The sequence below is a fragment of the Erithacus rubecula genome (assembly GCF_903797595.1).
Source record: "Erithacus rubecula genome assembly, chromosome: 8".
Lineage (NCBI taxonomy): Eukaryota > Metazoa > Chordata > Aves > Passeriformes > Muscicapidae > Erithacus > Erithacus rubecula.
In genome coordinates this window covers 10,955,424-10,983,261 of record NC_136659.1, presented here as the reverse complement: position 1 = coordinate 10,983,261, position 27,838 = coordinate 10,955,424, and the positions used below count along the sequence as shown (strand labels likewise).

The 27,838-nt window shown below is 39.6% G+C and overlaps 1 protein-coding gene across 4 annotated transcripts in view; it reads right to left on the bottom strand.

Annotated features, from left to right (window-relative positions):
- SPATS2L (spermatogenesis associated serine rich 2 like) overlaps positions 1 to 27,838 on the bottom strand; it is a 75,756-nt gene that overhangs the window by 28,730 nt on the left and 19,188 nt on the right. For all 4 annotated transcript variants that reach the window (XM_079311816.1, XM_079311818.1, XM_079311817.1 and 1 more), the window contains 2 exons: positions 11,455 to 11,518; positions 1,525 to 1,633 (listed from right to left, as the gene is read on the bottom strand). In XM_079311816.1, the coding sequence (XP_079167942.1) occupies positions 1,525 to 1,633; positions 11,455 to 11,493 (148 nt within the window). In that variant the 5' untranslated portion in view covers positions 11,494 to 11,518. The remainder of the gene's footprint in view (positions 1 to 1,524; positions 1,634 to 11,454; positions 11,519 to 27,838) is intronic.

Below are 27,838 nucleotides of genomic sequence, written 5' to 3'. Positions count from 1 at the left end.
ACTGCAGGACCTCTCAGCGAGTGTTATTTCAATCTTAGCAATTTTTGTCATTCATGTGAAAAAATATTTCAATTATTCATTCTATCCACAGTGGCAGCTGCATGGATAGGTATCTTTTCTGCTCTTTCCAGACAGTAACAAATATTAGCTATTTTCATATATTCCCTGACAAAGGCTTCTGAACAGTAATCATGAACTGGTACAGTTCAAACAAAGATCATCTGAACACGGATATAACAGCTTGCTTTTCTTCACGACTTTATTGCACTTCTTGCAAAGCTTGTATTTGCCCTGTTTCTTCCTTACAGCAGGTGATGACACATGGCTATGAAAGCACTTACCCTTTTGAGGAATCATTGGAAACAATTCATAAGCCACAAGCATGCCATGGTAACTTACAACAAAATAAAGTGAAAGAAACTTACTGAATAGTCATGGAACAATCATCCACTACCTTCCCCAGGACACACATTATAGGAAAACAAAATTATTGTTAATTAGATGCATGACACTTTTCTTTTTTGCTGTGTGCACAGACAAATGCAGTTTCAATGCATCCCTCAGAATGTAATTGTCTGTGCAACTGCCTGAAGCAAAAAGAACCATATAGATTTGGTGGAAGAATTTTGATACATTAATAAATAGTCCAGTTTGCTTGCATATGCTTTTTGCATATTGGTAATTCCTAGTATATGATAAAGCATTTTGGCTGATTCATATTAGTAAGTTATTCCAAATCAAACCCCCAAAAATCTTAAGTAAAATAGGAATGAATTAAACAACTTGTTGAGACTGCAAAAATGAGGCATTTTAAGATGCATAGGACCCTTTGATACCACTGAACTTCTACTATCATTTATGTAACCCCAAGCTACAAAAATTTTGAAAAGATTGTTCATAGTATGCCATTACTTCTGCAAAAGGTTTCTCACAGATTGTGGTGAAAAGTTCAAAACACTTGACTTTATATATTTACCAGGAAAGTGATATTAAAATACAAGTGACCTTTCATTAGAGATGCGCTCATGACGCAAAATACAAACGTGGATCCAGGTTTAAATGGCTCAAACTTCCAATGGAGTCCTAGTTCAGCCATTATAAATGTCAGGGCTATTTGCAAAATTCAGATTGAGGTTTGAATGTCAATGTATGCATTGAATTCAGGGATTTGGGGGCCTGGTTATATGCTTCAGAACTATCCTGAATTGTTCTTAGTTACTGTATCTTAAATACTGAATGATTTCCTGATATATTACTTTAAAAAGCATTTTTAGAATAAAGCAGGTCTGCAGTAAGAATGGCTTCAAAAATGGGAAAGCCAGGTAGTACAGATGAACAGCCATGTCAAATTCATACTGTGAAAAAGCAAAGATGCAAACAGGAGTATCTATTTTTCATAATTAACAAGTGTCACACATCAGATTTCAGAAGAACTACAGAATATAATTTGAGCCACAAGACAATAAATACCTTGCATGTGATTGAATTGCTCTTGCATTAGTGGAGAAGTTACATTGTACTTACCATCCATGAAAGCTTGAACCGCCTTGTCTACATTGTTATCATATTGCTGCAACACCAGAACTATCTCATTATTGCTTTTGTTCGGAACAACTGATCGGATTGCATTGATCTGTAAGTAAAAGAAGACAGTAACATGAATTGATCATACTCCTTTAGACTATAAGGAGTGCCAATGCATGTTTTATATAAATGCCTCTGAGCCCGATGAGTTCATGAGCACACAGCAATGGATCTGCACAAAGCAATGCCCATCCTACCCTTACCCAGCCATGCAAATAATGAAGCAATTTCTCCATGACATCAAATCATAGAACTGGTAGCCAGTAATCCTGGAAACAAATCCCACTCAGTCACAGTAGAACTAGCTTAATTCAACTGACAGAATTCGGCCTTATGCTTCTTTACTAAATGGTCTATTTGCTGCCAAGGGTCTCGACATATCACCTACACAAATTCAGTGAGCACACAACTTCTTCAAGGCTCTTGCATGGCCTTGCTACATCAAAGGTATGATTGATGTTTTTTTGGCATGTGAAAAACAGTCATATGCATAAAAACAGTGGGAGGCTAAAAGAGAACAGTATCATTTTTAAAAGTTCTAGTGGCTTTCAACATAATTTCAGTTTGCTGTTCCATATACCAGTGACCAGGAAGCTTGTGTAACAAAATCCTGAACAAAGATCATGGGATGCCAAATGCTTCCTTCAGGAAACTGCTGATGGATGAGGTGTTATATCCACAGATAACTCTGACATGCCATGCTTAAATTTCACAGCATTTGCCACTGCTGTAGTGTTAGTATCCCTTAATACCAAATGGAATTCAAGTCATGATGTTTTAATAAAATATTCCTACTGGAATCACTTATTTTATTTATTGAAGATCATTTATTTTCTCACCCCTATATTATAGCTACTTTAATACTATAAAAATTTTACTAGATCAGACCAAAATAAAAGTATTTAAATATACTTAGCAAAGCAAAAGCCTATGATAAAAAAATGAGAGACTCTGCCAAACCAGTTTAGCTGTTCAAATTAGCTTTATGAGCTTCCGTGTCAAGATATCCAGCATGCATTTATAATAAGAAACTTGTTATTGTCCTGCAAATGTTTATCTGGCACTCTCCTTTGTCATCTTTCTGTGGGAACACATCCTTGATTAGGGTGTACTTTATTTACTGCAATCCAATGTCATCATGCTAATCGTGAAGCAGTGTGGTCTTTTTAAGCACTGTGAAATATAATTGCAAAAATGTAATACATGAAGGTAGAGCATTAGGGGAATCAGGCTGACTCACATGGCAGAAGCACTCACAGTACCTTGTCTTAGCTGCCCTGTTAGGTGCTGAAGGACAATCTCTGTGGAGTCTCCATCAAAGGGGACATCAGAAGGTTACTGAGAACACTTAAGTGCTCAGATTTGACAAAAAAAAAAATCTTATTTTCCTGTAGTATGTTCACCCCACTCCTCAACCACCGTTTCCCTATGCTGTATACTACCACACACCAGGAATCACGGCAGGTTCTCTCAGTGCAGTGATGGGACAGCTCAGACTCCTGATGCCTACTGGACTCAGCTTCAGGACTGCAAAAGGTTCATACCTGGCTTCAGTACATTAGTACAGCTACTTAGGGTGATTTACTGTGCTCTGTCCATCATCCCATCACACCCCTCTCTGCAGCTTCACATTTGACCACAATAACTCTCAGGTAGCAAGTCTAGCCTTGGAAAGCCTAAGCCAAACCCATAATTTAGAAGTCAGTGGAGCTGAAGTGCTTGTGTATTTCCCAAGGACCCATTCCCAAAGGTTTTTGTCTGTCTAATTTTGCCACTCTACAACCGAGCCACGCCTGCCCACAAGCTCGGTCCTCAGCCAACAGAGGCTGCCTTAAAACATCTACTGAACAGCGGTAACTTTATGTTGCAACTCATACAGACTAGGATGACAAGTGGACTGCTTGAAGCAGAGGTTGTTGTTGCCAGAAACTATGCAGAAAATCCCTGTCTGCTCAAGTTTCTCCCTTCAGCTGACATGCATGCATGGGGAAGGAAGTAATGAGTACAGCTCTCTGCTATGAACTGCAGGCAGCCAAGTGAAAACTAACCCAAATCAATAGGATGTGAAGGGAAAGCACTGGAAAAAGGAGTTAATTAATCTAGTGACTGTGTGCAAGGCATGCTATTTACTGCTAAACCTGCTACAAGTGTGGAAGTTGGCAAAGACACTAAGGTAGAGCAGACCACAAGCTGCAGTCCATTTTATGTTCAAGCTCACAGCTCCCAAACATTTTTACCACGTGGATTACATCTTCATATTCTCACAAAAATCTCCCCTCTTTTTTCACAATCATGTGGATCATCTCTCTGCCTACTCAAAATTGCATAATGTCCTTGTGGTCACTGCTTACAGGAAAAATAGTAAAAGAAATATCTCGAGTATTCTAACCAACTCTAAACATAAGCACAAGGATCTCACAATGGCTTCTAGGTCCTGCTTTGCTATGAAAGGTCTGCAAGCCTCAGGAAGCATCCAAAAACAACCAAGTGAGGCTAAGACCTCACTTAGAGGACCAGGCAACTCAGCACACAGTGCACTTTGGAAACTTCTTAAAGACAAGAAGAATATCTGAAGGGTTTAGCTGGACTACTAAAATTTTTGATTTAGGGAATGAATATACTGTAAAGCTCAACAGTTCTACTGCCAAAATGCAACAATATTTTTTGTTGACTGTTGCACAAAAAATACATGGGGATATCTTTTTATTTAGAAAACATAAAAATTTGAGAAGTTTAATGAAAGAATTCCTCAGGAAAAGAACATCAGATTGCAAAGAAAAGCATCCAAAGCCTTGGAAATTCCAAATCAGAAGTTGCTTAGACTTTTTTAATCTGCTTCTCTTGTGTAAGTATGCTGTGATACCCAGGACCCCTACAAGTTAGTGTTTCTCCTTTCCAGATTTGTGCAGTGATTTATGTGGGTGAGTAGATGAAAACTAAAATTTGCAACCAGTAGGATGCATCAAAATTAATACACACATACATACATACACATATAACCATCTCAGTTCAGAACCAACAGAGCAGAGAACCCAAAAGGTTTTATTCCAGAACAAAGTATTTTGTCTTGCAAATTTTTAGGAACAAAATGGCATCATGCTACTGGAATTTCAAAGACAAATATCTGTGTGCCCGATATCAGGTCTACAACACATGCACTGTTTGACCAATGTTTTAATCCAGAGTACATTGGAACTTTTGCAAACAGGCAATGAAAATGTCAGCAACTTCTGGACAGAAATTACTGATGTGGTTACAGGACTCAAATTGTCACCTGACAGTACATCTGGGAAGAAGACAAGTTATATAGAGGGAGACCTGGCTATATGTATGACAGCCTCCACCCAGAAATGCAAATTTTGAGGTCCCTGATATTCTGCCTCTTAGTCCTTTAACCCTGATTTCAAATATATATGTAGATTTCTAGGCCTGAAGCACAGCTCTGTCCCTTCATGCAAAAAGTGTCCCATTTGTTCCCGGAAAGGGACCTAGTGAAAAAGAAAAAGCCACAGGGAGGGATAGGAAAATTCCTGACAGCATAAGCCTAACACAAATGCACTTCTCCAATGACAGGTCATAAGAGACCTAACACAGACTGTGAAGAGAAGCATATCAAACCTCCAGGAATGCTTGACAAATGCAAGATGACAAGGTGGACTTACACTGCAGGGCTCAGTGTGAGCTGGATCCAGGCACTCCAGGTATGCTGGCTCCTCTCTGGTTCCCTGCTAGCTCAGGTGACAAAAGAGCCCTTGTGCTAGTACAGCTATACACCTCACCTGCTTACAGACCTCCAGTTGCTTGAGAGAAGGCCATCACTTCCCATTCCAAATCCAAAAAAACTGCATAGAGCTCATTTTTATTACAGATGTGATCAGATGATGCCAGTGCAGGAAGTAACACCTACTTTTCTCTCTCTAAACTGACAGGCCTCAAACTCAGCAAGAATATCCATCTTCTTAATATGGAAACAAGAGATTAAGCAAATAGAATCATCTGGTATTTATGACTTCTCAACAACAAACTCATTTAAAAAATATTTAGCATCCTAAAGTATGAAAGAAAGTAGCAGAACAAAAGAATCTCTTACCAGGTAATGGTACTGCATTAATGCCATTCTGCAAAGGCTAACTCAGCAATCAACTTTATTACATTTCCATGTATGTGGGAGAAAGCATTTTTTTCCTACTTACTGAAACCTGATCATAGGAGAAACAGCATTACCAGTCAGACTACAAGGAAGTAAATTATTTTAATTATTTTGTGAAATACCCTGTTTGGATCCAGTGTAGATTCCCAGTGAACTGCAGTCATCATCTGGATGCTAGACAGCATTCCAGGAGAGCAAGAATTCAGTAACATACCTTCAGAACCACAGATAATTAATGCTATTAATGTCAGCATTAGTTGAGAATCTGTCACTGACAGTAAAATTCCTGGGCTTTTCTCTCCTGTAGCCTAACAGGAAAGCACATTACTTTGTTTATTACTAAGAAAACTTTCTCTGAATTTCAGCTTATAAAAGCTACCTTAAAGCAATCACAGATCTAGAATACAAATCTGTTATCTTGAAAAACACTTTATACAGTCAAGAACAAAGACAGAACCCAGGTTCACCCCCATTTAAACCCACAAGCCAGAGCTGAAGTCCTGCTAATGCTTGCTGCAATTTGAGCCAGACTGTCTCATCAGGAGCAGAATTCCACAGTCATGAGGATGTTTTTATCTGTCTCTTACAAAAAAATGTTGAAGACTGCTCAGAAATGGAACCAAAATAGGTAAAGGCTTCAAGTCCCCTCAGATAAGTTTCAACCTCACAATAAAATCCCCAAGATCTGGTTAGATATACTTGAGTATTTTTCTGATTATTACTGTTAAAAATCTCATTTGGGGCAAATTTTTGGCTCACCTACAAAAAATAAAATTAAATTAATCAGTAACAGGAATACAGCACACAGGAAAGGATGCTGAATTCTACCATCTCATTTAGCTTACTCTAAGTCCTCACAAACATCCATCTCACAAGAAGTTCCAGGTAAGTCAAGCTCAAAAAGAAACAGAGCCTGTCTGGAAGTTGTGACACCAGATTATCTATTCCACATGCAGAACCAAGCTGACATTGATGTGTATTCCTCTAAGCCCTTTACGTTCTCTGTCAAGTTTTAAATGGTTCCCAGGCAACTGTAACAACATGGACTCAATCACTGCCTGTTTGCTGCTCTGCTCCATCTGGTCCCCCTTGGCATCATCTCAAAGAGGATGTTTCTGGTGAATAAGTAACATATCCGGGGTTCAGATAGTTTGTTTATGTATTTCTGACATAGTGACAAATTAAACTTCTTTGCTGAAAGCTCACGGCTGTTCTGAAACCCCTGAAAACAGCTGCTCTAATCCCCTTGAAGTAAGTTACTATTATGATCACATAGAAATATTCTTATTTATGCTTGGTTAGGAAAATTAACCCTGATCCATCTTCACTTTGAACTCAACATTTAGAGCAACAGATTTTCTCTAAGTTAAGAACTAAATTAATTTATAAGTATGGTTATCAATAAACACAGACATTTCCTGCTTTATTTTCACTGCATGTCAGTAGCCAATTTTTATGTACCCATATACATCACTCAATTCCATTACACCCCCAATTTCTCCCAAATCATGCAAGTGAAACAGGGAAGAAGGGCTGTCTGCAGAACACTGCTGGTTTTGATAATCTAGGAATTTAGCATTAGCAGATGTCCTGGCTACATTAAGCAAGAAAATGCATTTTAAAACCACTTTATGGTAGAATTTTTAGAAAGGTTTTGAACTTCTACACAAACATATTTCATGAATGCAATTTGACTTGCTTGCATTAAGAGCCTGATTCTTACACTGGAGACATTTTTGCAGAAGCTTTATTAAGTTTATCCTGACAAATGGAACAAGTGTTGCTTATACCCCCTTTGAGCAAAATGACAGCTTTGATCAGATCTGTCCCTCTCTTTCTGCCACTATCTGTTCATCACACTGATATCTTCTGATGATTTATTCCTAGTAAGCCCCCAAAAAGTTCTACTTGCTTCAGTAAACTTCTTTAGGCGCTTGTTATGGACGTATTATTTCATCCTTACCCATCAAATAGAAACCCAGACATTCTAGTATGTTCTTTGAGGAGTCATAAGAAGTTTGGTTTAGTAAGAACTACTCTGCTTGAGTGATGACAGCAGCATTTACAGACATGAGTCTGTGATACCCTTAACCCAAGTTAAATGGCTTATCAACTGACAAAAGTACATTTTGACCAATTTTTCTGATCTTCAAACAGTCCATCCACTTCAACACATGGGCAAAGGTCAATTTTAAGGAGAGAGTGAAATCACAGATTGGAAAGCATCTTCTTTTGTAATGCATTATTTTAAATTTACATACTACTGCCACTCCTTCCACTCCAAATCCTACTCTTTCCTTGCATGGTGACTATTGCTCATGAAAACCACATTTATGGTGTAATGCAAACAAAACTGTGAAACCTCCAAAACCACATCTGAATAAAATTTTCTTCTTGCAATGTTGCCCATCTGCTCCTCCAGCTCTGACACTTGAAAAGACAAATGAGAAAACAAGCCTTTGAGGAGAACTTCAGCAAAACTTCACTCCTAACAGAATCTCAAAAGAAGACTTTTCATCTGAATGAGTGTTTTGCTAATTCCAGCTGACAGCAGATCTCACTTGTTCAAACGTGTTTAGACAAACAGTGAATTAAAAAAAAAAAAAAAAAAGAAAGAAAGAAAAAATATGGGCCCAAAAGCAAGTCCTGAAGTTTAAACAAATCCTGATATTTCTTTGGATCAAAACCAAAGTCGCATGCCAGAGATGAATGGTTATTCTGGGGAGTGCCTGATAGTCACTCTTCTCTTGTTAAACTAAGAGGGCCCTAATTGTTGCAGGAGACAATACATCACTTGTCCTCCTCACTTCAATTGCTTCTTCTTTGTAAGCCTTGTAATTCAGAATCTCAGCACCTCTTCTGGTGCTGTACTAGGTTAATGCTTGAATACATCCTTTGATTTTATGGATTTTGGGTGCAAGCCAATGAGTTTGGCTCATTTTACCCCTTAATCCAGTGAACTTTTGTGAATATGATCTGAACTACGTGTAACACTCCATCTCTGAAAATCCAGACACAAAAAATAAGTCCTTACTTATTTTCAGGCACAGACATCATTATGAGTGTTATCAGAGGCAAGGAGAGTGGCACAGTGAATGAAGAGGTCAGAGCAGGGGGAATTATTCTGAGGAGGGAATCTGATGGTAAACTTCTAATACTAGTTGTGCAGGCAATTAATGACCTTTGTGTCTGCTGAAATGCAGAACTTAGGTTATTCCAGAAAATCTGTGGGTTATATGTATGAAAATATGGTAATTGAAACAGTCCTGGCTCCCCCACAAGAGTATCACAGCTGCAGGAGTCTCTGCCAACTATGGAAACTTTCATTAGCCTTCCTAACATCACAGGCCAACATTTATATAAATCTCTTGGGGGAGAAAAAAGAAGATATAAAATAGAATGTTTAACCTATTGACTCTATGAACTATTTCAGCTGAAATTCCAAGGATGAATTATACAAGTATCACTACCACAGTAGCATACTCTTATGACTCAAATGCAGGATTGGGGCTTTACAGAGCCTGGGTGTAAGCATAATATCCAAAATGTCTGCATTGGCCTCACATTCACTTTCAAAACAGCAGCAGAGGTTTTACTTTCTGCAGCACATTTTTATCACAGTGAAATAACATTCAATTTAAGGAGAAACTTGTGTGCTACTTTTGCAGAAACTTACATGAGTATTTATGTGCAGATGTACAACTCCTTTGGCTTCATGCAAGTCTTAGCAAGATCAAAGCCTTAGGTACATTATGATCTGCAAGCACTAAGGTAGAAGAAAGGTAGAACTGGGAAGGGACTGTATTCTAGTCTGTTCTTTTAAACCAGGCTTGCTTGTATTTACATTGATGGCAATGGATTTGTGGAGCTCACCAGAAGTATTATACTCATAAACTTTTTTTTGTTTTTGTTTTTTTTTTTTAAACCCAGAAGTATTGCCTCCCAAAAGGTGGATAAAAGTAAACATTAAACTCACTCTGCTTCAATGTTGTGAAGCATGACCATGGAAGCTCTGTAAGCTAAGTGAGGAAGGGATGTGATTTTGACTCTCTCACCAGCACACTGTAAATATGCCTGCTTTTCAAACATGCAAATGAAATCCTCATGTTTTGGCAGTTTATGTGCAAATATTATCAAAGGCAATTCTGCAGGATTCCTTTGTTCAACTCTTTCCTCATATTTCTAGTGCATCACTCAAAGACTTCTGAAGCTACAATCACTTCACAGTTACTCAGTTTGTTGCTGCCCATATGATAAACAAGATACAAGATAAAATACAAGATACCAAAAGGAGCCCATTGCAACCCTTTTAAAACAAGAGGGACTTGCCCAGGTGCAATGGCTCTCTGAGCACGACACCTCCTCAGCTGACCTATGTAAATTGCACGAGGCTTATACTGTTTGGTCACTAACCCTTTAGGTTATTAATCTACATTTTCCAGAATTAACCCAGTGATTTTGCAAAAGACCTTCAATTGCTATTAAAATAAGTTTTCAATTTGGCATAGGGAATACGTGACACTAAATACTGATGGAAGATACAGGAACGAAGAGTGGAACAATTTATGAGAGAGTGTATTGATTCAATTATTTTCCTGTCTTAAAACGCGTATGCTCATGAATATTTGAATTTGGGCACTCCCAGCAGATTTCACACTTGGAACAGGAGATACCTACCATAAATACAACACCTGTTGCAGTTCCTCATTCTTAAACTTACAAAAGACAAACACATGAATTGTAAAATTCTGCACTTGTAAAACTGATTTAAATAAAACATTTTAAGCTACACAGTAAATATGCAGAGCTTCAATTGATTTACCGAGTTGCATTTTGAGAATTACTGTACTTTACTTTTGAGCACCCTGGCACCAGGGAAAAGAATTTGATGACATTACTTTCTACTGCAAAATCACCATGTTTCTCGATTTAAAAACCCCATGTTGTTATTAAGAACTAAGACAGAGATTCATTTTGACTTGCAAATCCTCAAGCACAATGAGCAACTGAGATGGTAACAACAAATACAAGGTATAACTTACTCAAAAAACAGGCACCTGGGCAGTGCAACAGGTAAGGAACGGTCTTCCATAAGGAGAAATTGAGTAAAACAAGTTCTATGGTTAGATGGTCTCCTCAGAATCTGCTTGCTGGGAGTCACAAAAGATCTCCTGACCTACCTCACATCCTAATTAGCTTTAGGTCCTTTGCTACTCCTGAAAGGGTGACGAGGCTCTAGCTCTAGCCAAGGATATGGAAAATTCTGACTCATGGAATGCAGTTAAAAGCAGACATACTTTCATAGGAAAAAGCAATCTACTCTTTTCAAGTCCTGAACTTTTAGGAATTGGTTTAAGTATTATAGGTATAATATTTTTTGGCAAAAATTTTTTTCTAAAGGGCATGTTTTTTTAATGGTTGCATTTTGTACAACAGTAACCATCCCAAAGTGCTGTTCTCCACAGCATTAGTGTGCACAGGACTTACAAAGGAACAAGAGAAGACTAGCTGACAAAAGTCTCTCTCTGCAAAAAAAGTAAAAATGCTTCTCATCAAGCAAGATTCAGATCAGTCCTATTAATACCTGTCTGTGTACTTAACTTCATGCACAGAGTCAATACATAATAAAGTTCAATATGTGAACAGTGTAGGAAAGAGCAGAAATTAAATATGTATACAAATATAATTTTGGTTTGCATTCTATTGTTACTTGGACCTACCTTTTCCTTGATGTTTACAGGAGAATTGATTTCTGCCATCTCTATTCAGAGGAGAGTAGTGTCTCTGAAATGAGAAAAAAATCAAAGAGATTAATTTGGAGGTTTTAGTTCCAATCTGTCAAAGATACCTGTAATGATTAATTGCATATGTGTACCTGTAAGCATTAGAGAAACATGAGAACACAATGTCCTGCACAGCAGTGCTCAATCCTGCCAAAAGGTAAAGCCAGTCCAGATTTCCTACCTTCCCCAGATTAGTTTTGCAAGCAAATCTGAAAATGCCTTACAGCTATGAATCTGGATAGAAGGCATACCACACTTCTCCCAGCCATGTCTCCCATACTCTGCTCTGAGGCTGCACAGAGCAGGAGTACCTCAGATGAACTCAACAACTCCTGTTTTCGCATTCACCAGCATCCTCAAATTTTGCCAAAAAGAATTTATCAATTAATGCAGTCCTGAAAAGCAGCTAAATGTGCCAGGAGGCTGGGCTGACAAGTGCTGTGTGGCTGTTTGTTGTTTGTTTATAATTCAAAACTAATTCAGAGGATTTAGTCACACAGCTCCTCCTGAAACTAACAGGGTCTGTAGATTTAAATCTCTAAGTCTTCTCTGAAAACTTGGGCACATGAATGGAATTTGCATGTGATGAAGAAACCCTCCAACATGCTTTCCAGTTATGTGGCTAAGTGAGAGACATGATGAAGAGTTAAAACAGGGAAAGGAGTCCCATTGCCTAATCTTGCTTCCATCAAAACCAATTGCCTTAAACTTCAGTATGGAACAGAGTTGAATCTTCACATTTTAAAATTAAATCACACACAAAGAATTACAGCAAAGACTAAATCAAGTGAAATACAGGCTTGGTTCGGTCACTCTCTTTACTGTACACTAATAAAAGGTCTAGATATATGAGAATCAACCCCTAAGTTCATACTAAGTTTTTAAGTTGGAACACCTCCTTTACCTCATTTGAGCATTTGCTATGTCGACTGATATATGTTCCAAAAATTCTTCTAAATCTCTTTTAATGCCCTTAAATAATCCTCCCTTAAGTTCTTCTTCAAAACACAGAAGTTTAGTAGAGTTCAAACTCCAGAAATTAAGCACTTCCCTTACAGTATTCACTGACAACATTTAAATCTTAAAATTAATTTCTGTATGCACCCATTTTCTAACTAAAGAGATGAGAGTTGAGGAAGCATATGGGGAAGAGATAATAGGAAGAAGAAAATTTGATCTGATGAAGAGTCAAAAGACAAAAGTAACCATTTCCATCCAGCTATTAAAAAAACATGCTTGAAATGAGTAAGTGCCATCTCCATTTTACTATACCATGAATAGATGCTCTACTAGAATTTAAATACCTTTTACCTGTATTAAGTCACTGGCTCAAATGTTTAGCCAAGACTGGAGTCTTGTTTGATAAAGCTTCTTGGCAACTGGGCCCTGTGTCACTCTGAAGGCTTCACTGCCTCTGCTCATATCTCTGGGTGGAAGGTTGCCCTTCCTGCCCCTCCTTACATGAAGGATGAAAGAGCTCTAATAAGTTTCTTTGTCCAGCCCACCCAAAGGCTAGAAGCAGAATTAAAAACATGTGGACAGAGCAGGCAGGAAGATCAGACAGAAGGTAAGTTCAGGGCAATTCCATTTCCAGTATTCAGTGTGTTCCAATAACAAAAGAAAGATGTTGAGAAATGCTCATGGCCTGTAGTCTGTACATAACTTTTTTAATGCACTTCTTGGCTTTTGCTGTCAGCTATTTCTCATGCCAAAGGGGCGAAGAACATGAGATATAATCAATTTTCCCATGCAGACTGGAAAAGTCAGCTCCAAAGTTACTCTAAGTCTTCATCTCCCTCGCTGCTTCTCATAAAAAAACAGCTTCTATCTCATGACATCAAACCCATGCTGGAGGGATCCCATTCTCTGCTTAAGAGATAACTGTATGGTAAGGAATAGTTAAGGAACTGGACTGGTTTGCTCCTGTATTTAGTACCGAGCAGATTTTGTAATGTTAGAGACAACTGATCAATGCACTCCTGCATACTGATTCAAACACACTTAATCCAATCCAGCACCTCATAACATTAACAATAAAATAAGTAAAATCTGTTCTTGAAGAACCAAATACACAACACAGAAACAAGCTCACTAAGAGAGCTAGCAAACTCTTCTGGCCTTAAAAGCTTATGAATCTATAAAAAGCAGTAAGTAATGGGAAAAGATCTTTGTCATTTTAAATATTCAGGTTCTTTTTCAACATATGTTACCAATTTTGTACCAAAATGGCACATTTTAAAACTGCACCTTGTATAAAGCAAATTAATCCAAATAATGATACATTGTGAAAGCCTCATGCCTCTCAACTAAGGTATCTTCAAAGATACCAGCTAAATAATTGTTGAAATTTAAATTAATTCTGCTGATTAAACCCTACTATTTAACCAATTCTACTCTTTTTAGCAATGCTCTGACTTGATTTAAAACCACACAAAAAACTTCAACACCTTGCCAGAATTAGATGTGCCTCAGCTGTACACTGCAGGTGTTACTATGATTATAGCCTTTCACCAATAAATGTGGTGCTGATTCAGCTAGCTTGCAACTGCAGGCTGTTTCAAAAAGGCCTGGCATGCTGCATGAAACATATCCTCTGCTTCTTTCTTCCTTTCTCTCCTTTTTCTTTTCCTTTTAAGATAAGGAACTAAGAGGACACCAGCTTTTACAAATGGACCCATTTCTCTACACTTCACACACTTCATTAATATGCATATAACAACTGTCAAAATGAAGATGCTAAAACAGAGTTGGAGCTATTTTTCATTCACCTTCTCCAAGGACAGATAATTGAAATAACATGCATAAAATGCTTGCTCGTTTATATAACTCAGTCCAGCACTGCTTGTTACATAAAATACAGATGATACATTAAAAAGAAAATGTCAATGCTGTACTAATTTTTAAAAGCTTCATACTTTATGGCTATCCCTAATAGCTACCAAATTTAATTTTCTCATTGTAGCACCGATTTATTGACTTAACTAGTGTTTTTTCTCTGGTGTTATTTTAATCTCAGTATTTAACAATTACTTAGTTTCTAATCTGTTGGCAAAAACCTATAGCACAACCATAATTTTATGAACAAAATAGTCCCACTGAAGTTCACAAGCTTTATCTCCAGGCCTGGATACAAGTTTCATCTACTACACCCTCATCCTGAGTTCTTCATTCAAAGGGATGTTTAGAGAAAGGTCTCTGACAGATTTTCTGTACTGGCCAAGATTATGTTAATACAGGTACAAAATTTAAAACACACAAAACATACTGTATATGAGAGATTCTCAGCTTGAATGCCAGCTTACATGCTTTGTCTTTCTCCACTATCTCCTGCTTGCATTTCTGCTCCTGAAATGTTACTGCAAATTATGCCAAAAGACTTCCAAGAAAAATAAATTGATGAAAAAAAAATCCAACAAACTACAAAATCCCTTATATAAATGGCTCATTAATTTCTGATACAAATTTCCAAATGCACTACCTGGAGCAGATCACTCTCAGTTTCTCATTACATCCTGACCTCAAATACTGACAGGATGTTTTTTCTAAGGTTATTACATGCATCCAAATGAGACATTTTACTTGCCTTGTAAAATGAAGCATTTCAATAGCATTCAAGGGAATGACAAAGAGAAGAGTGGACTACCTTTGGCAGAGTTTTACTTCTCTATCAAGTGAAGCAATTCTTATTAGTCCATGCAGGTTGAAGCTACCAGGAGCCTGAATCAGGGCATCTTATGGTGCTGGCACATGCTCTGTCCTGCAGAGCTTAACTATAAGCAGCAATGTCCAGCAGGCAGACAGTTACAGGAGCAGCCTTTAACCACTGCACAAAAATATGTCAGAGCTCACCTGTCACAGCATAAATTTTGTGGCTGCTTGCCCAGCCTTTACAGAAGTTGCCTTTCTGTCCTCAAGCAGCAATGAAATCCCACTGCTGCTGTGCTAAGCTTCCAAAGAATGCCCACCACCTTCCCACTGGTACCAGCATCAGAGGTGTTTGGCCCACAGACACCTTCCAGCCAGACAGACCCTCAGCTAAAGCTGACAAACACTCCATTCTATACAGCATTATGGATGGGTGGGATTGCCTGCATCTCAAGCAGACAACAACAACTCTGTGTCTTGCCACTGCTACAAACATTTATATTTCACACTTCAAAACTCTGTCAGATGCTCCCCAATCCTAACAACAACAAAAAAATCTCCCTGCAAATACAGGAAAGGAAAAGTAGTTTATGAAAGCATAAGGAATGCCAGAAATATAAAATTTGTGAAAATACCCTGTCACAGTAAAGTCTATCAGAGTGGAGACTGTGTGTGACACCAGTTCTACCACTTCTGATATCTGAAAATGCAACTTTGGCAAGGGGGATCAGAAAATTCCCCATTAAACACCACTTTATAATATGGTGTTGGGAGAATTTCCCATCTGTAGGCTTACAGATGAATGCTTTCCTACACCCCAAAAAATGTCATAGTTCTTCACCTACCCACTGCAAGGACATACTACCCCAGCAAACCAAGAATTCCAGGTCTGACTTGACCCTTGCCAGTGCTTTTCTAATCCCAGTCACTGAGTGATCTTTGACTATTAAAAGAAACTAGAGTTCACAATTTTGTCACTCAGTTTTTTTCATTAAGTAGAACAACATCAAAATATAAATTTTAATTCTTTTCTATTTTTAATTACAGATACTTTTATCATTTCCACATAGTTCAGTCAAAATCTCCTAGCTTCAAAAGGCTAGACAGGTACGAGCAGAAAAAAGGAATCACAATTTGAGAAACTTCAAAAAATAAGGAAAAAACACTTAAATATCTTTGCTGGTTCTGGTTGTGATTGAGTTAATTTTCCTCACAGTAGCTAGAACACAGGGATGTTGTAGTTACTGCCAGCATTTCTTACACAGCATCAAGACCTTTTCTGCCTCTCACCCCACCCCAGCAGTGAGGAGGCTGAGGGGCACAAGAAATTGGGAGGGGACAGAGCTGGGACAGCTGAGCAAAGGGATATTCCATATCATATGATGTCAGGCTCAGCTTTTGAAGCTCTGCCACTCAAAGCTCACTCCCATGGGGAGGCAGTGAATGAGCAGCTGTGTGGTGCTTAGTTGCTGGCTGGGATTAAACCATGACAGTATCTAATGAGATTGTAGCAGCCTGCACTATGCTTTCATCTTCTCTATTTCTACTTTCTCTACAGAATTACATCTCATTTTCAAATGGGATTCCTAGCCATCCATATATATTATATTACACTGCCTTGCCTGCAGACTTCCACATGCCCTAGGTAAAAGCCACAGAATCAGAGACACATGGCCTCCATTTCATACTTGACTTTGTTTCTCATTATAAAGAAATGCTAATAGAGAACTGCACATGAAGCCTGAGACGAACACAATTTTTTCTGATGCAGTTTTAAGCTAATATTGTTGCACCAGAAAGACTGAAAAAACTCCAAGAGTGAAATTTCAAAATTCAAACATTTCAGAAAGGAATTATTTTGGTTTTCACCCAGATTTTATTTAAATAGAAGAAAAAATTACCTAGATCAAACGGGCAAACATCAGCATTCCACTGATTGTGAAACTACAAGACATACCAAGATTCAGACATTTGTATTCAGTATCTTGAGATTAGCAAGGGGTACGATTTTCTATTCGCTGTAGTCTCATGTCTAAAGATAAGCATAATAATTAAATGCATAAACATAACCAGAGTCAGGAGCACACAGGCCTTATTAACAAGAGTCCTCACAGCTGTCCTTTCAGCCCTTTGTGTGACTAGGAATATACACACCTAGTAAAAGAAACATAAAATGTTATTACTACAAAACTGTTGTTTTCCAGTACTGTTTTATATCTGTGTAGTGACTGCATGTCGAAATTTCCTATCCACACCATCATTTGATATTTCCTGCTTTTTGGAAGTTTGAGATTAGCCACTTCAGACTAGTTAAGCACCCTGGGTAAGTTTCGTGACATCTGAGGCTTTCAAAATCCTTTTCTTTAAATGACTGCATAAAAGTATGCATGGAGGGCAGACACATTCCAGAATATTTCCCATTTACAGAGTCCAGTCCCACTACTGTCCCTGGTCATGCTTGACTCACTCACAGAATGCAGCTGTTGCCTCTGCATTCTCCCTCCTGCTCAGCTATTGCAGCCAGACTCTCTACTGGTCACCACAGTCTGCCTGAAACCTATTGGCTGCAGATCTGGAAACAGGATGCAGGAAATAAAACGTCTCACTGATTCCACATGTAGCTCTGGATTCCTACAAAAAGGAGGCTTATGCTCCCCCATTGTTTATCACCTCCTCCTGAAGATTTCTGAAATGTCTGGCTATGCAGTCTGATGAAGAAGCAGATGTCTCAGACCTACAGCCTTGCAGGCTGCTCACTTGGAAATGGGCAATAAGGGGTAAAGCTTTGGAAAATGTGCAGTGGTGCAACAGGAACTCAGTTACTTAACACTATAAAGTTGATATGTGAGAGAACACAGACCTATCTGCTAAAAAAGAAAAAGAGACAAAGGTGAGAGAGGGATATGGGAGGAAGGACAGTCCTTAGCACCTGAGTCAGTGTCCTGTCTTCTATCCTCCTCAGATTTCTGCCAAGGGCAGGAATGGCTCTAAGCAGGTACCACAGACACACCATGTCCAATCACTGTTGCAACAAAGTGTTTAGGCATAGGAAGTTCTGTACCTCATTCTGATAAAACCCACTACTCTTTTACCTTGCTATGCTCTTCCCTTCCTAAGCAGAGATGGCACCATCCATGTAACCCAGGGACAGCCTGTGCTTCTCCCTCTTGTCAGCTTATTTCCCTCTCCCAGTGCCAGTGTGTGAGAATCCAGATAACCACTGCTTATGTGGGCTCCACAGGCATTTGTGTTTTCACAGAGATGTCGTGTGTGAAGGATCCTCAGGTCCTCCCTGCACTTGGTGTAGCAGCTCCACTCTATGAGAATCCTGCAGAGGAACTCTAGCCTTTACCAAGGTCACAGTAAGAGAGGGTCAAAAGAAAGCTACTGAACTGGCATCTTACCCAAACTCCATTAGTATTTCATCCAAACAGTTTACAAGTATTCAGTGATATAATGATATCTTTTGATACTGACAAAAGATTCTGGCTGTATCTTTTATCTGGTCCACAGACAACAACTTACCCTTGATTACAAGAGGCTGCTAGCAAACCCTCTTCCTGTACAGTCTTTGAATGCTGGGTCTGTCCCATCAAAGTGAAGCTCTTCTCTAACACAAGTTTCAGTGTGGCTTCCCCAGAGACTGGTGTCACTGTATGAGCTGGTGTTCACTCACAAGTGACATCCTTTAACAGTGACCACCAGTTACCACCTCAGAGACCTGGAAGTGTAACAACCTGCTGCCTCTGCAGAATACAGCTCAGGCTGAGAAGGACCCAAACCAGTAGTTTATACTAAGGTCATTAATGCCATCCTGCATCTGAGCAATGGAGATCAATTTTAAAAGCATATAAAGAAATGCCAGCTCTACATTATTTACAGCAACTTACTGGAATGAAGAATAGAGCTGCAGGAGGGGACACATGCAATTCCTGTGCAGAGAGAGCTATGTATCTGTGTTTCAACAGAAATGTACCAGTACAAAGTAAATGCTCTGTAACTGCTGACATACATACATATATATATATGTATGTTTATGTATATAGGCAGGCATACAAAGAATGAATAAAATGCTGTATGAATAATCATACTTTTAAGTAAAATAGATTTGAAAATAAACTTAGTGCCATTATTTTTTAAAAAATGACGTCCTAAACATTGAAAAAATCCCCAGAACACGTGACAGTACACATCTTAAACAAAACCTAGGAATTCAAATTTTAACAAAAGTCAAATTTCTGGAAGGGAGTCTTGTTGCACAGTAGCAGGCTTTTCCATGAAAGGATATTTCACAGTACAGAGGAGCTATTACCTGTGAACATTCAAGGGACTCAGGTACAACCTCTGAAAATTCCTCCCATCCTCTTCCCATACTGATTGGTAGCCAAACATTTATTTTTAAGCCAGATCCCTTCCATAGTTGCACAGCTTGCCCTATGAAGCAGTAAGTCAGTAATCTAAAGTCAACAGCTTCCCACCTAAATTGTTGTACGTATCATATGTTTGAACTCCCTGTCCAGTTGGTTTTGTCACCTGAACAACTATCAAATATTCTGCTAAAAGTCTATGAGTAGTCAAATGCACATGCAGTTCCAAACTGAGGTGACAGTACTTCCTATTGCTCTTTTGACCCATCCAATTTATACCACCTGTTTACCAAAGAAGGGAACACTCAGCAACACCGACTCTACTCCACATTATGAACCTATAGTGAGCTACAAAAATACCAGAAGGCTGAAACAGTATAAAGAAGAAAGTCTCCCAACAATTTTTCATTTAATGATAGGAAATTATCAACTCATTAAAATCTTTGTAACTTAGGCATAACTGCCACAACTGCCCAGTGGCTGCTCAGGATAAAGTATCCACTTGCTGGCTTCTGATGCTCCCTACTTCAGGGGCCTGCACCCAGGGGCTCCTCATCCTCCCCACTCTGCAGGAGAATGTTGCTGAAGCCTAGAGCCTGTGTTCTGCTAGCTGGCATCCTATAGGAAGATCTGCAGAACATCACTGATTCAGCATAATCTGAATTCCCAGTTTTACTATGTATATCACATTAGTAGAGCTGAGCCCAGTTGACAACAGACGAATTCAGCTACATGGTCAGTAAAATGGTTCACTCTGATAGGCAGGATGGAGGGATGGGAGTTCTGGAAAAACAAATTCAGACTGAGAAAACTCTTTTTCCACAGTAAGACTTGCCAAAATAAACATTAGCCTCTTGCTCTTCCTCAAGTGCCTCAAAATATCTTCCTAAGCATACTGATAGAGCAGTGAAATAGCAAAAAACATTCTACTCAAATTCTACAGCTGCATGACCCTCCTGCAAAACAACAAAAAAGGTTAACTTTCAATTTTTACAAAGGAGATATTATCTTCCAAGTTGTCTTTGCCAGGGACTTGAGCTATTAAGCCATTTAGGCTGCTCCTCTTTCAGCTCAGAACGGGGATGCCAAGAGACGGCGTCGGTTCATTTGCTCCTGCGGCTGCCCAAATGTGGACTGCTACGAGAGCACGGCATGGGAATGCTAACAGGGAAGTATGCAAAGTGGGAGCCTTGCTTGCCTCAGCCACAGTGGTTTCTCTAAACAATAAGAGCAGAAGTACAAAAGTGAATGCCAGGAAGTATTCAAATCCACACTTGTTTGGGACATCAAGAAATAAATTATCACAAGGAATCAAACTTCTACTAGCAGACTGGTACAGTATAGTAAATTCCCAGTCCTGGAACAAACCTCAAGTTCAAAGATGGTCCTGGAGCTATTTCTGATTTCAACCTTTTTTCTATTAAGTATTGGAAGCCCACGTCACTCTTCCTTCTTACTTAGACATCTTTGAAGAACCAGTTTATTGTTGCTAGATGTGCAAGGCTGACTCTCAGCACATATAATCCTTTCAAGAGCTACATGGACCAGATTTTTGCTGGTCCCACAGGAGCCACCCCAGCTGCAGAGAGAGAAGGAGAAGTCATCAGAGCTGCCCTGACCAAGCACATAAGAAAGCACCATAGTCATGATGAATTGGCAAGTTTACAGTGAGTTTGGGTGAAGGAAGCACTTTAACAGAGCTCTAAAAAAGCTCCCTGAAAAAAGGGTTTCTGATGAGAACTGATAAAGCCAGGTGCTCAACTGGAGGCAAGACAGACCTGAAGCAGCCTTAGTGTGGTGAGACCTCAGGTAAGTAACATATATTCAAATTATAGGTAAGCATACTTTATGAATCAGTGAGGTTATGTATATGCTTGAAGGTAAACACTGATTTAAATGTGCCAAAGCCGTCTGAGCCTTCCAAAACCAAACACTGAAATTAAATGCAGCCTTTCATTTTCTATAACCAAGTCACCTCATATAGCTCCTTTGAAGAAGATGCAAATTTTTCCTCGAACAGTATTTAAATTATTATATATTATATACATATGTACACACACAAAATATATGTACATAAAAGCTTTAACAAATGTTTACAAGTTTCTCTAGTAAAATGACCTAATGCATATCCACAATGAGCAGACACAGGCCCAGCAGCATTCCCATATTAACAGTTCCTGTAGAGTCAGACACTACACTGTCACCACCACTGACATTTTGATATTCTCAGATTTACAACAAATGTTAGTCTTCCTCTCCTCCCCCATCTTTCTACTGCCAAAACCACTGAATTTCTGATGTTAACAAAAGGTATTCCTGGAACCAACAACAAAAGCACGTAAATAAGTTAACCCATAATTACTCATTGTTCATACAGTCCTTCAACCTAATTGCTATTACACATGCATAAGGGCTATCAGAGCATTTACTGGACTTTGAACTGCACCTTCTAGAGGAATAACCCAAAAGAAACTCATTATTTTTTTCAACTGAAACCCACACTACCCAGCTACATCAAAATCAATTGCAAAAGTACAGCCAATCAATGCAGACTGTGTGCTGACAAAAACATGCAAAGGTGCCTTGCCAGTTTCCCCTTCCATACTCTCCCCAATACTCAGGAGACAATCTCAAAAAACTTTTCAGGTTCTGAAGGTCAATAGCATATGAAGTGTTGCTGACATACATGAACTGAGGTTTTTAGACAAATACATTACCATTTGGGATTTTTTTTAAAAATTACAGGTTTTTAAACTTGGCAAGGGCAATTCCAACATAAAGCTGTTTGACTAGCTACGATATATGGACAGCAAATGGAGTAATTTTATCAACAAAATGAAAAGAAGATACTTAGCTTATTTGTTGAAGAACATTTCCAAGAAAATAAAAGTATGTCCTATTTTAAGGTACTTTTCTCAAAGAAATGTAAGCTGAGTTACACTGTATAGCACAGATAAACATTCTAGAGCATCTTTCAGCTCATCTGTCTGTGCCTATTCACTGGAAGTGATCTACCTTTGGCATGCCAGAATCCATGAAATTATAAAATCCGTGGACAAACCTTTAGTTTGCATCTGTCCAGAATTTTGGAAGATGAACCTCTGAGCTTTGGAGGATAAGATAACATACTATTTGCTTCACAGGATTCAGTGTTCAAAAGTTAAGTTGTAACTTATAGTTACCTACGGTGCTAGTTACCACTGCAGACCCTACCAGATGGAACTCTCAGCGTTCTCAAGGATGTCAAACTCACAGTTCTTGGGTAAACATGGATACCAGCAGGTTTCAGATACTCTACTGGGTTTGTGTGGCAATGTTTTGATAGTGGAAGGGCATGGCTTCTGTGAGAAACTGCCAGAAGTTTCTCTTGTGTCTGATAGAGTCAATGCCAGTCAGCTTCAAGAGAGCTGCTGATGGCCATGTCGATCCCATGGTAGAGCCTCTGGAATGACAGTTAAGAATGGTGGGGTGAAAAAAGCTGTGCAGCAGCAATTGCAGCTGGAGAGAAGACAGAATATGTGAAAGGGACAGCTCTGCAGACACCAAGGGCAGTAGAGAAGGAGAAGCAGGTGGTGTTCCAGGTGCTGGAGCCAAAATTCCCCTGCAGCCTGGGTGCAGTCCATGGTGAGAAGGTGTGCCCCTGCAGCCCATGGGAGTCTACAGGGATGCAGAGATCACTTGCAGCATGGGGAGCAAGTCGATGCCTGGAGGAGGCTGTATCCCTGTGGGAAACCCTCACTGGAACAAGCTCCTGGCAGTGATCTGGGGAGCCTTGGAAAGAGGAGCCCATGCTAGAGCAAGTTTGCTGGCAGGACTTGAACAGGGGGCTCATGCTGCAGCAGGCTGTGCCTGAAGGACTGCTCCCCATGGACAGGGACCCTGCTGGTAAGCACAGGGATCCAAACTGGTGCAGTTTGTGAAGAAAAGTAGCTTGTGGGAAGGCCCCTTGTTGGAGACCTTCATGGAGGGCTGTGTTCCATGGCAGGGACCCCACACTGGAGCAGGGGAAGAGTGTGGGGAGTCTTTCCTCTGAAGAGGAAGGATCAGCAGACACAATGTGTAACGAACTGACCATGACCCACATTACCCATCTACAAGCACTGCTCTGGAGAGGAGTTAGAGAACTTGGGAGTAAAGTTAAGCCTGAGAAGCAGGAAGGGCTGGGGGAAGGTGTTTTAAAATTTAGGGCTTATTTCTCATTATCTTACTCTTGTTGACTATTAAGCTAATTTATTCAAGTCTAGTCTTTTGTTTGTGATGGTAATGGCTGAATGATCAGTCCCTGTCCTCTTGATCCAAGTATCTTTTGTTACATTTTTCTCTGTCCTACCCAGCTGAGGAGGAGAGGGACAAAGAAGGTTTGCTGGGCACCTGTATCCAGCCAGGGTCAATCCACCACAAGCATACAAAAAAGCATGCTCTGTATGGGAACCTCAAAGTTGCTTTAACTGTTAATTCTCTTTTTTCACTGCTGTTAATCAGTAACATCACAACAGCACTGACAAGCTCTCATATATTGCATGTAGCAATATCATATTGCGCTATCAAAAACCCAGAGCTGATTCACAATTACCACACTGAGCAAGCTAAGTTAAACTCCCAGTATCTCAACTTGCTGTAACCATCCTGTGAGCAGTAAGAACTGTCAGACAAACTGAGCTAACCAGGAATTTCCCAATCAAATGGGCTTTCTTGAGGTTCAGTGAAGCTACTTCAGCATAACCAAAACACTTCTCAAACACCAGCTAAGCAAGGGTTCCCCAAAAGCAAACTGAATTCCCTGTAAACTAATTATCCTTTCCCCAAAAGCCCAAGTCACAGCAAAACTTGGGATAAGTAAAGTTCAGCTTAACAAAGCAGGAAGTTACTGTGGCTTGTGCAGACACAGAAAAGCTGACCACAGCATTTGTTATCAAGAAAAGTACTGTATCAGTCACGCCTTTCCTTCATTATATTCTAGAGCCTCACCAAGAGTAAAGGCAGAGGTGCCTCCTGAACAGCTAGTCCTTTACAAAGTGTCTGACTATTTTCATGAAGCCATGCACAAAGTTATCATCTTCATTCATAATGAGCAGTTCTGGCAGTCACTCATGCAGATTTCTTACTGTAGACAAAAGCACAGTCAGAGCTGCCACAAATTCACATCTCCAGTTTAGCCACACACCAAAACAAGCAGGGCTGGCTTTCCAGGCAGCAGATGTGAGCTGTGACTGGATTCTGTGGTTAACACAGCTCTGTAGCTGGCATTCATAGAACCAAGGACTTTGGCTGAAGAGAGCTGGATTTATTGCTGCTCAATATTTGGACTCTCCAATAATGGAGGAAAAAAAAAGACCTATGTATGAGACGTAATTTACACAGGATGAGATTCAGCTCCATTGGCTGTCTTCCTTAAATATGCAATTAACTTCCCAATAATATTGGCACAAGCAGAGTTTTTCCAAGACGTGAACTTTATCTATGACTATTTTTCCAGGGTTCTGCTCATTAACTGAAATCAGTCAGTCTAGCCACCTTGCTCACAATCAGAGCATAGCAAACAGGGAATGCTTTGGCTCTTTTTGAACTGCCTGAACTTTGCAGTTGGAGGAAAAATAAGAATTCTTTCACCACCTTATCCCCGCATACACCCTGCTTTTGGACAGGGCACAAATTACTGCCTTGACCCTCCCTTCCAGCAGAATACACACTACATCCTACTGGCCTCAGACAACATTTGTTCCTTTGTGAGAATCTTTGTTTTCAGCAGCCATCTCCAACCTATTTCAACCGCCTGCTCCATAGAGGGAACAAAAAATGGGAGTTATCACTAGCAAAGAAAAACTACCTGCTCTAATCATCAACCATTACAGCTGAACCATTTCAAAACATACTGATGGGGAGCAGTTCTGTTTTGCCTCCACTGTGAGCTGCCTTTTATGAATTTGTTCATTCTTCCCCACCATACAAGGAAAGTTTCATTCAAATCAGTGCTTCACTGTTAAAAAGACATGAGAAATTGCATAGAACTTTTGATGAAGACACTGGAGTCTCAGCTTCACTGTGCTGACTGCATGATCAACCAATGCCATAAAGTCATCTCTCTCCTGGAATGACAGCATTGACTGACAAACTCAGTAAGAGGTTTGGAAGTGGCTGCCTTGAACACTTACCAGTCACACTGCTAGACATTTGTGTATGCTTTCTGATGCTTTTCCCTACCAGGAACAAATGCTTCTCTCTCTTCATATTAACAAGTGGAATAAAGAATGGCCACCAATAACAGAGTAGGCCAAATACCCTAAAAATAAAGAATCAATTCAAGAACTCGAGAGTCTCCTTTAATCTTGATTATTTTTTCTAAAAAATCTGTTAAAGCTCAACTTGCTTTCAGTATCAGACTTTGATATTGATCAAAGTAATCAGTGAGCTCTAATCTGAATTACCTGAACTCTCTGCATCACACAGCAGCTATTTTTCACTGACAGAAGCATACATAACCAAAAGTAAGGTGTTGCAGGGAAGAACAGGGCCAATGACTGATTTTTTTTTTCCAGAAGTGAAGATGATTTCATTCCAACTTCAAATCTTTGGGTTTTTTTCATTTTTCCACTTCTTAGGATAACTCCATAAATATAATTCTTATCTGTCCAGTCTCATGATAAATAAGACTCACAGAGGTGATTAATTTAAGGCACAAAATTACATACTTATACAGACAGTAACAAGATGCACCTATAGGCATTCTCTATTAGAGAATTACCATACATCTGACATAGGTCTGGTGTTCACACTGGGTAAAATTTATCAAGAATTGTTCTTGCAGGACAGTGTCAGCTTGAATATGCAGACCCTATTTAGACAAGCACTTAAGTTCTACTGAATTCCCTGACATAAATTTTTTGAGACACTTTTCAGCGGAATTCTCAAGAGTCCTCTTGAACTGTTTCAGAAGTGTGCATGATTCTAATGGAAGTTTCACATGTGCACGTACAAGAAAACATTTTAAATCAAGAATACTCTCTTCTTAAGACCTTACAATAGGATTTTGTTCTTCTGACAATTCCTTTTTCAGTACTACATTAAAAAGTAAGCAAAAAAAAAAAAAGTAGTATGATTTGGGGTTGTGGTGGGTCTGACTGGGATGGAGTTAACTTTCTTCACAGCAGCCCACACAATGCTGTGTTTTGGGTCTGTGGCTACAACAGTGCTGACAACACACCAGTGTTTTGGCTACTGCTGAGCTGTGCTTGCACAGTGTCAAGGCCACCTCTGTTTCCCACCACACCCCCACAGCCAGGCTGAGGGGGGCAAGAGGATGGAACAGGACACAGGTGGGACAGCTGACTCAGAGTGACTAGAGGGGTATTTCATGTGATGTATCCTCAAGTTCATAAATAAAAACTGGGGAAAAGGAAGAAAAGGATGTTTTTGCTTTCGAGCATGTTTTTTGGCTATTGTTTGGAGCCTGGCTGGGCATCAGTCTGTCATCACCTGCTGTGCAGTCTCCCTTGCTCTGCTTCTTTTGTACCCCCTGAGCACACCTTTTCTTCATCTATAACTGTTTTTTAACTCAAGAGCTGTCTTTTATTCTGTTTTCTCCTCCATCCCCCCCCATGGAGAGCTGCTGCAGGGAATGAGTGAGGAGCTGTGTGGGTGCTTGGCTACCAGCCAGGGTAAAGCCAGCACTGCAAGTCAAATTAAAAACCTATCCCAGATTGGAGTACTCTCTTCTCAGATTCTGACCTACAATTTGCCTCAGTATTCAGTGTCTACAAAAACTCTATTTCTCTAGATACTTGTAGGGCACTTTACTTCCAAAAATCTGAGATGAGTATAATCCTCATGCCAACTCTACAGTCTGGGGAAGCATTTATTACTCTCAATCTGTTGAGGGGTAAAGAGGTGACTGCAGGAAAAGATTTTCAGAGTTGATTAACTATTTTGGCCTCATTTGCAGAAAGAACATTTACATGCAGCCATCTTTTAGTAGCAACCTGAAGGCTTCTTAGAGCTGAAAAACAATCCCTTTCCAAGTTTAAGAACTTTACTGACCTCCCTACTACTGCCCCTCCAAGTACAGGATTCACAAATACGGATCTTGGCTAACTAGCCAGCAAGCTTCCTTATTCTCAGGGCCATAAGGCATATTTCTGGTGTGGAAGACCAAGAGCAGCTGAAAAATCAGCATTCTTTCACAGAAATCACTGCTTATGAGAAATCCCTGTGCTGTGTAACACCGCTGACAAGGGTGGAGATGCTTCCAAGATATCTCGCTCTCTAGGCAGCCCATCTGTTTCTGACAGCTCAACTTCTGGTCAGCAACTGAC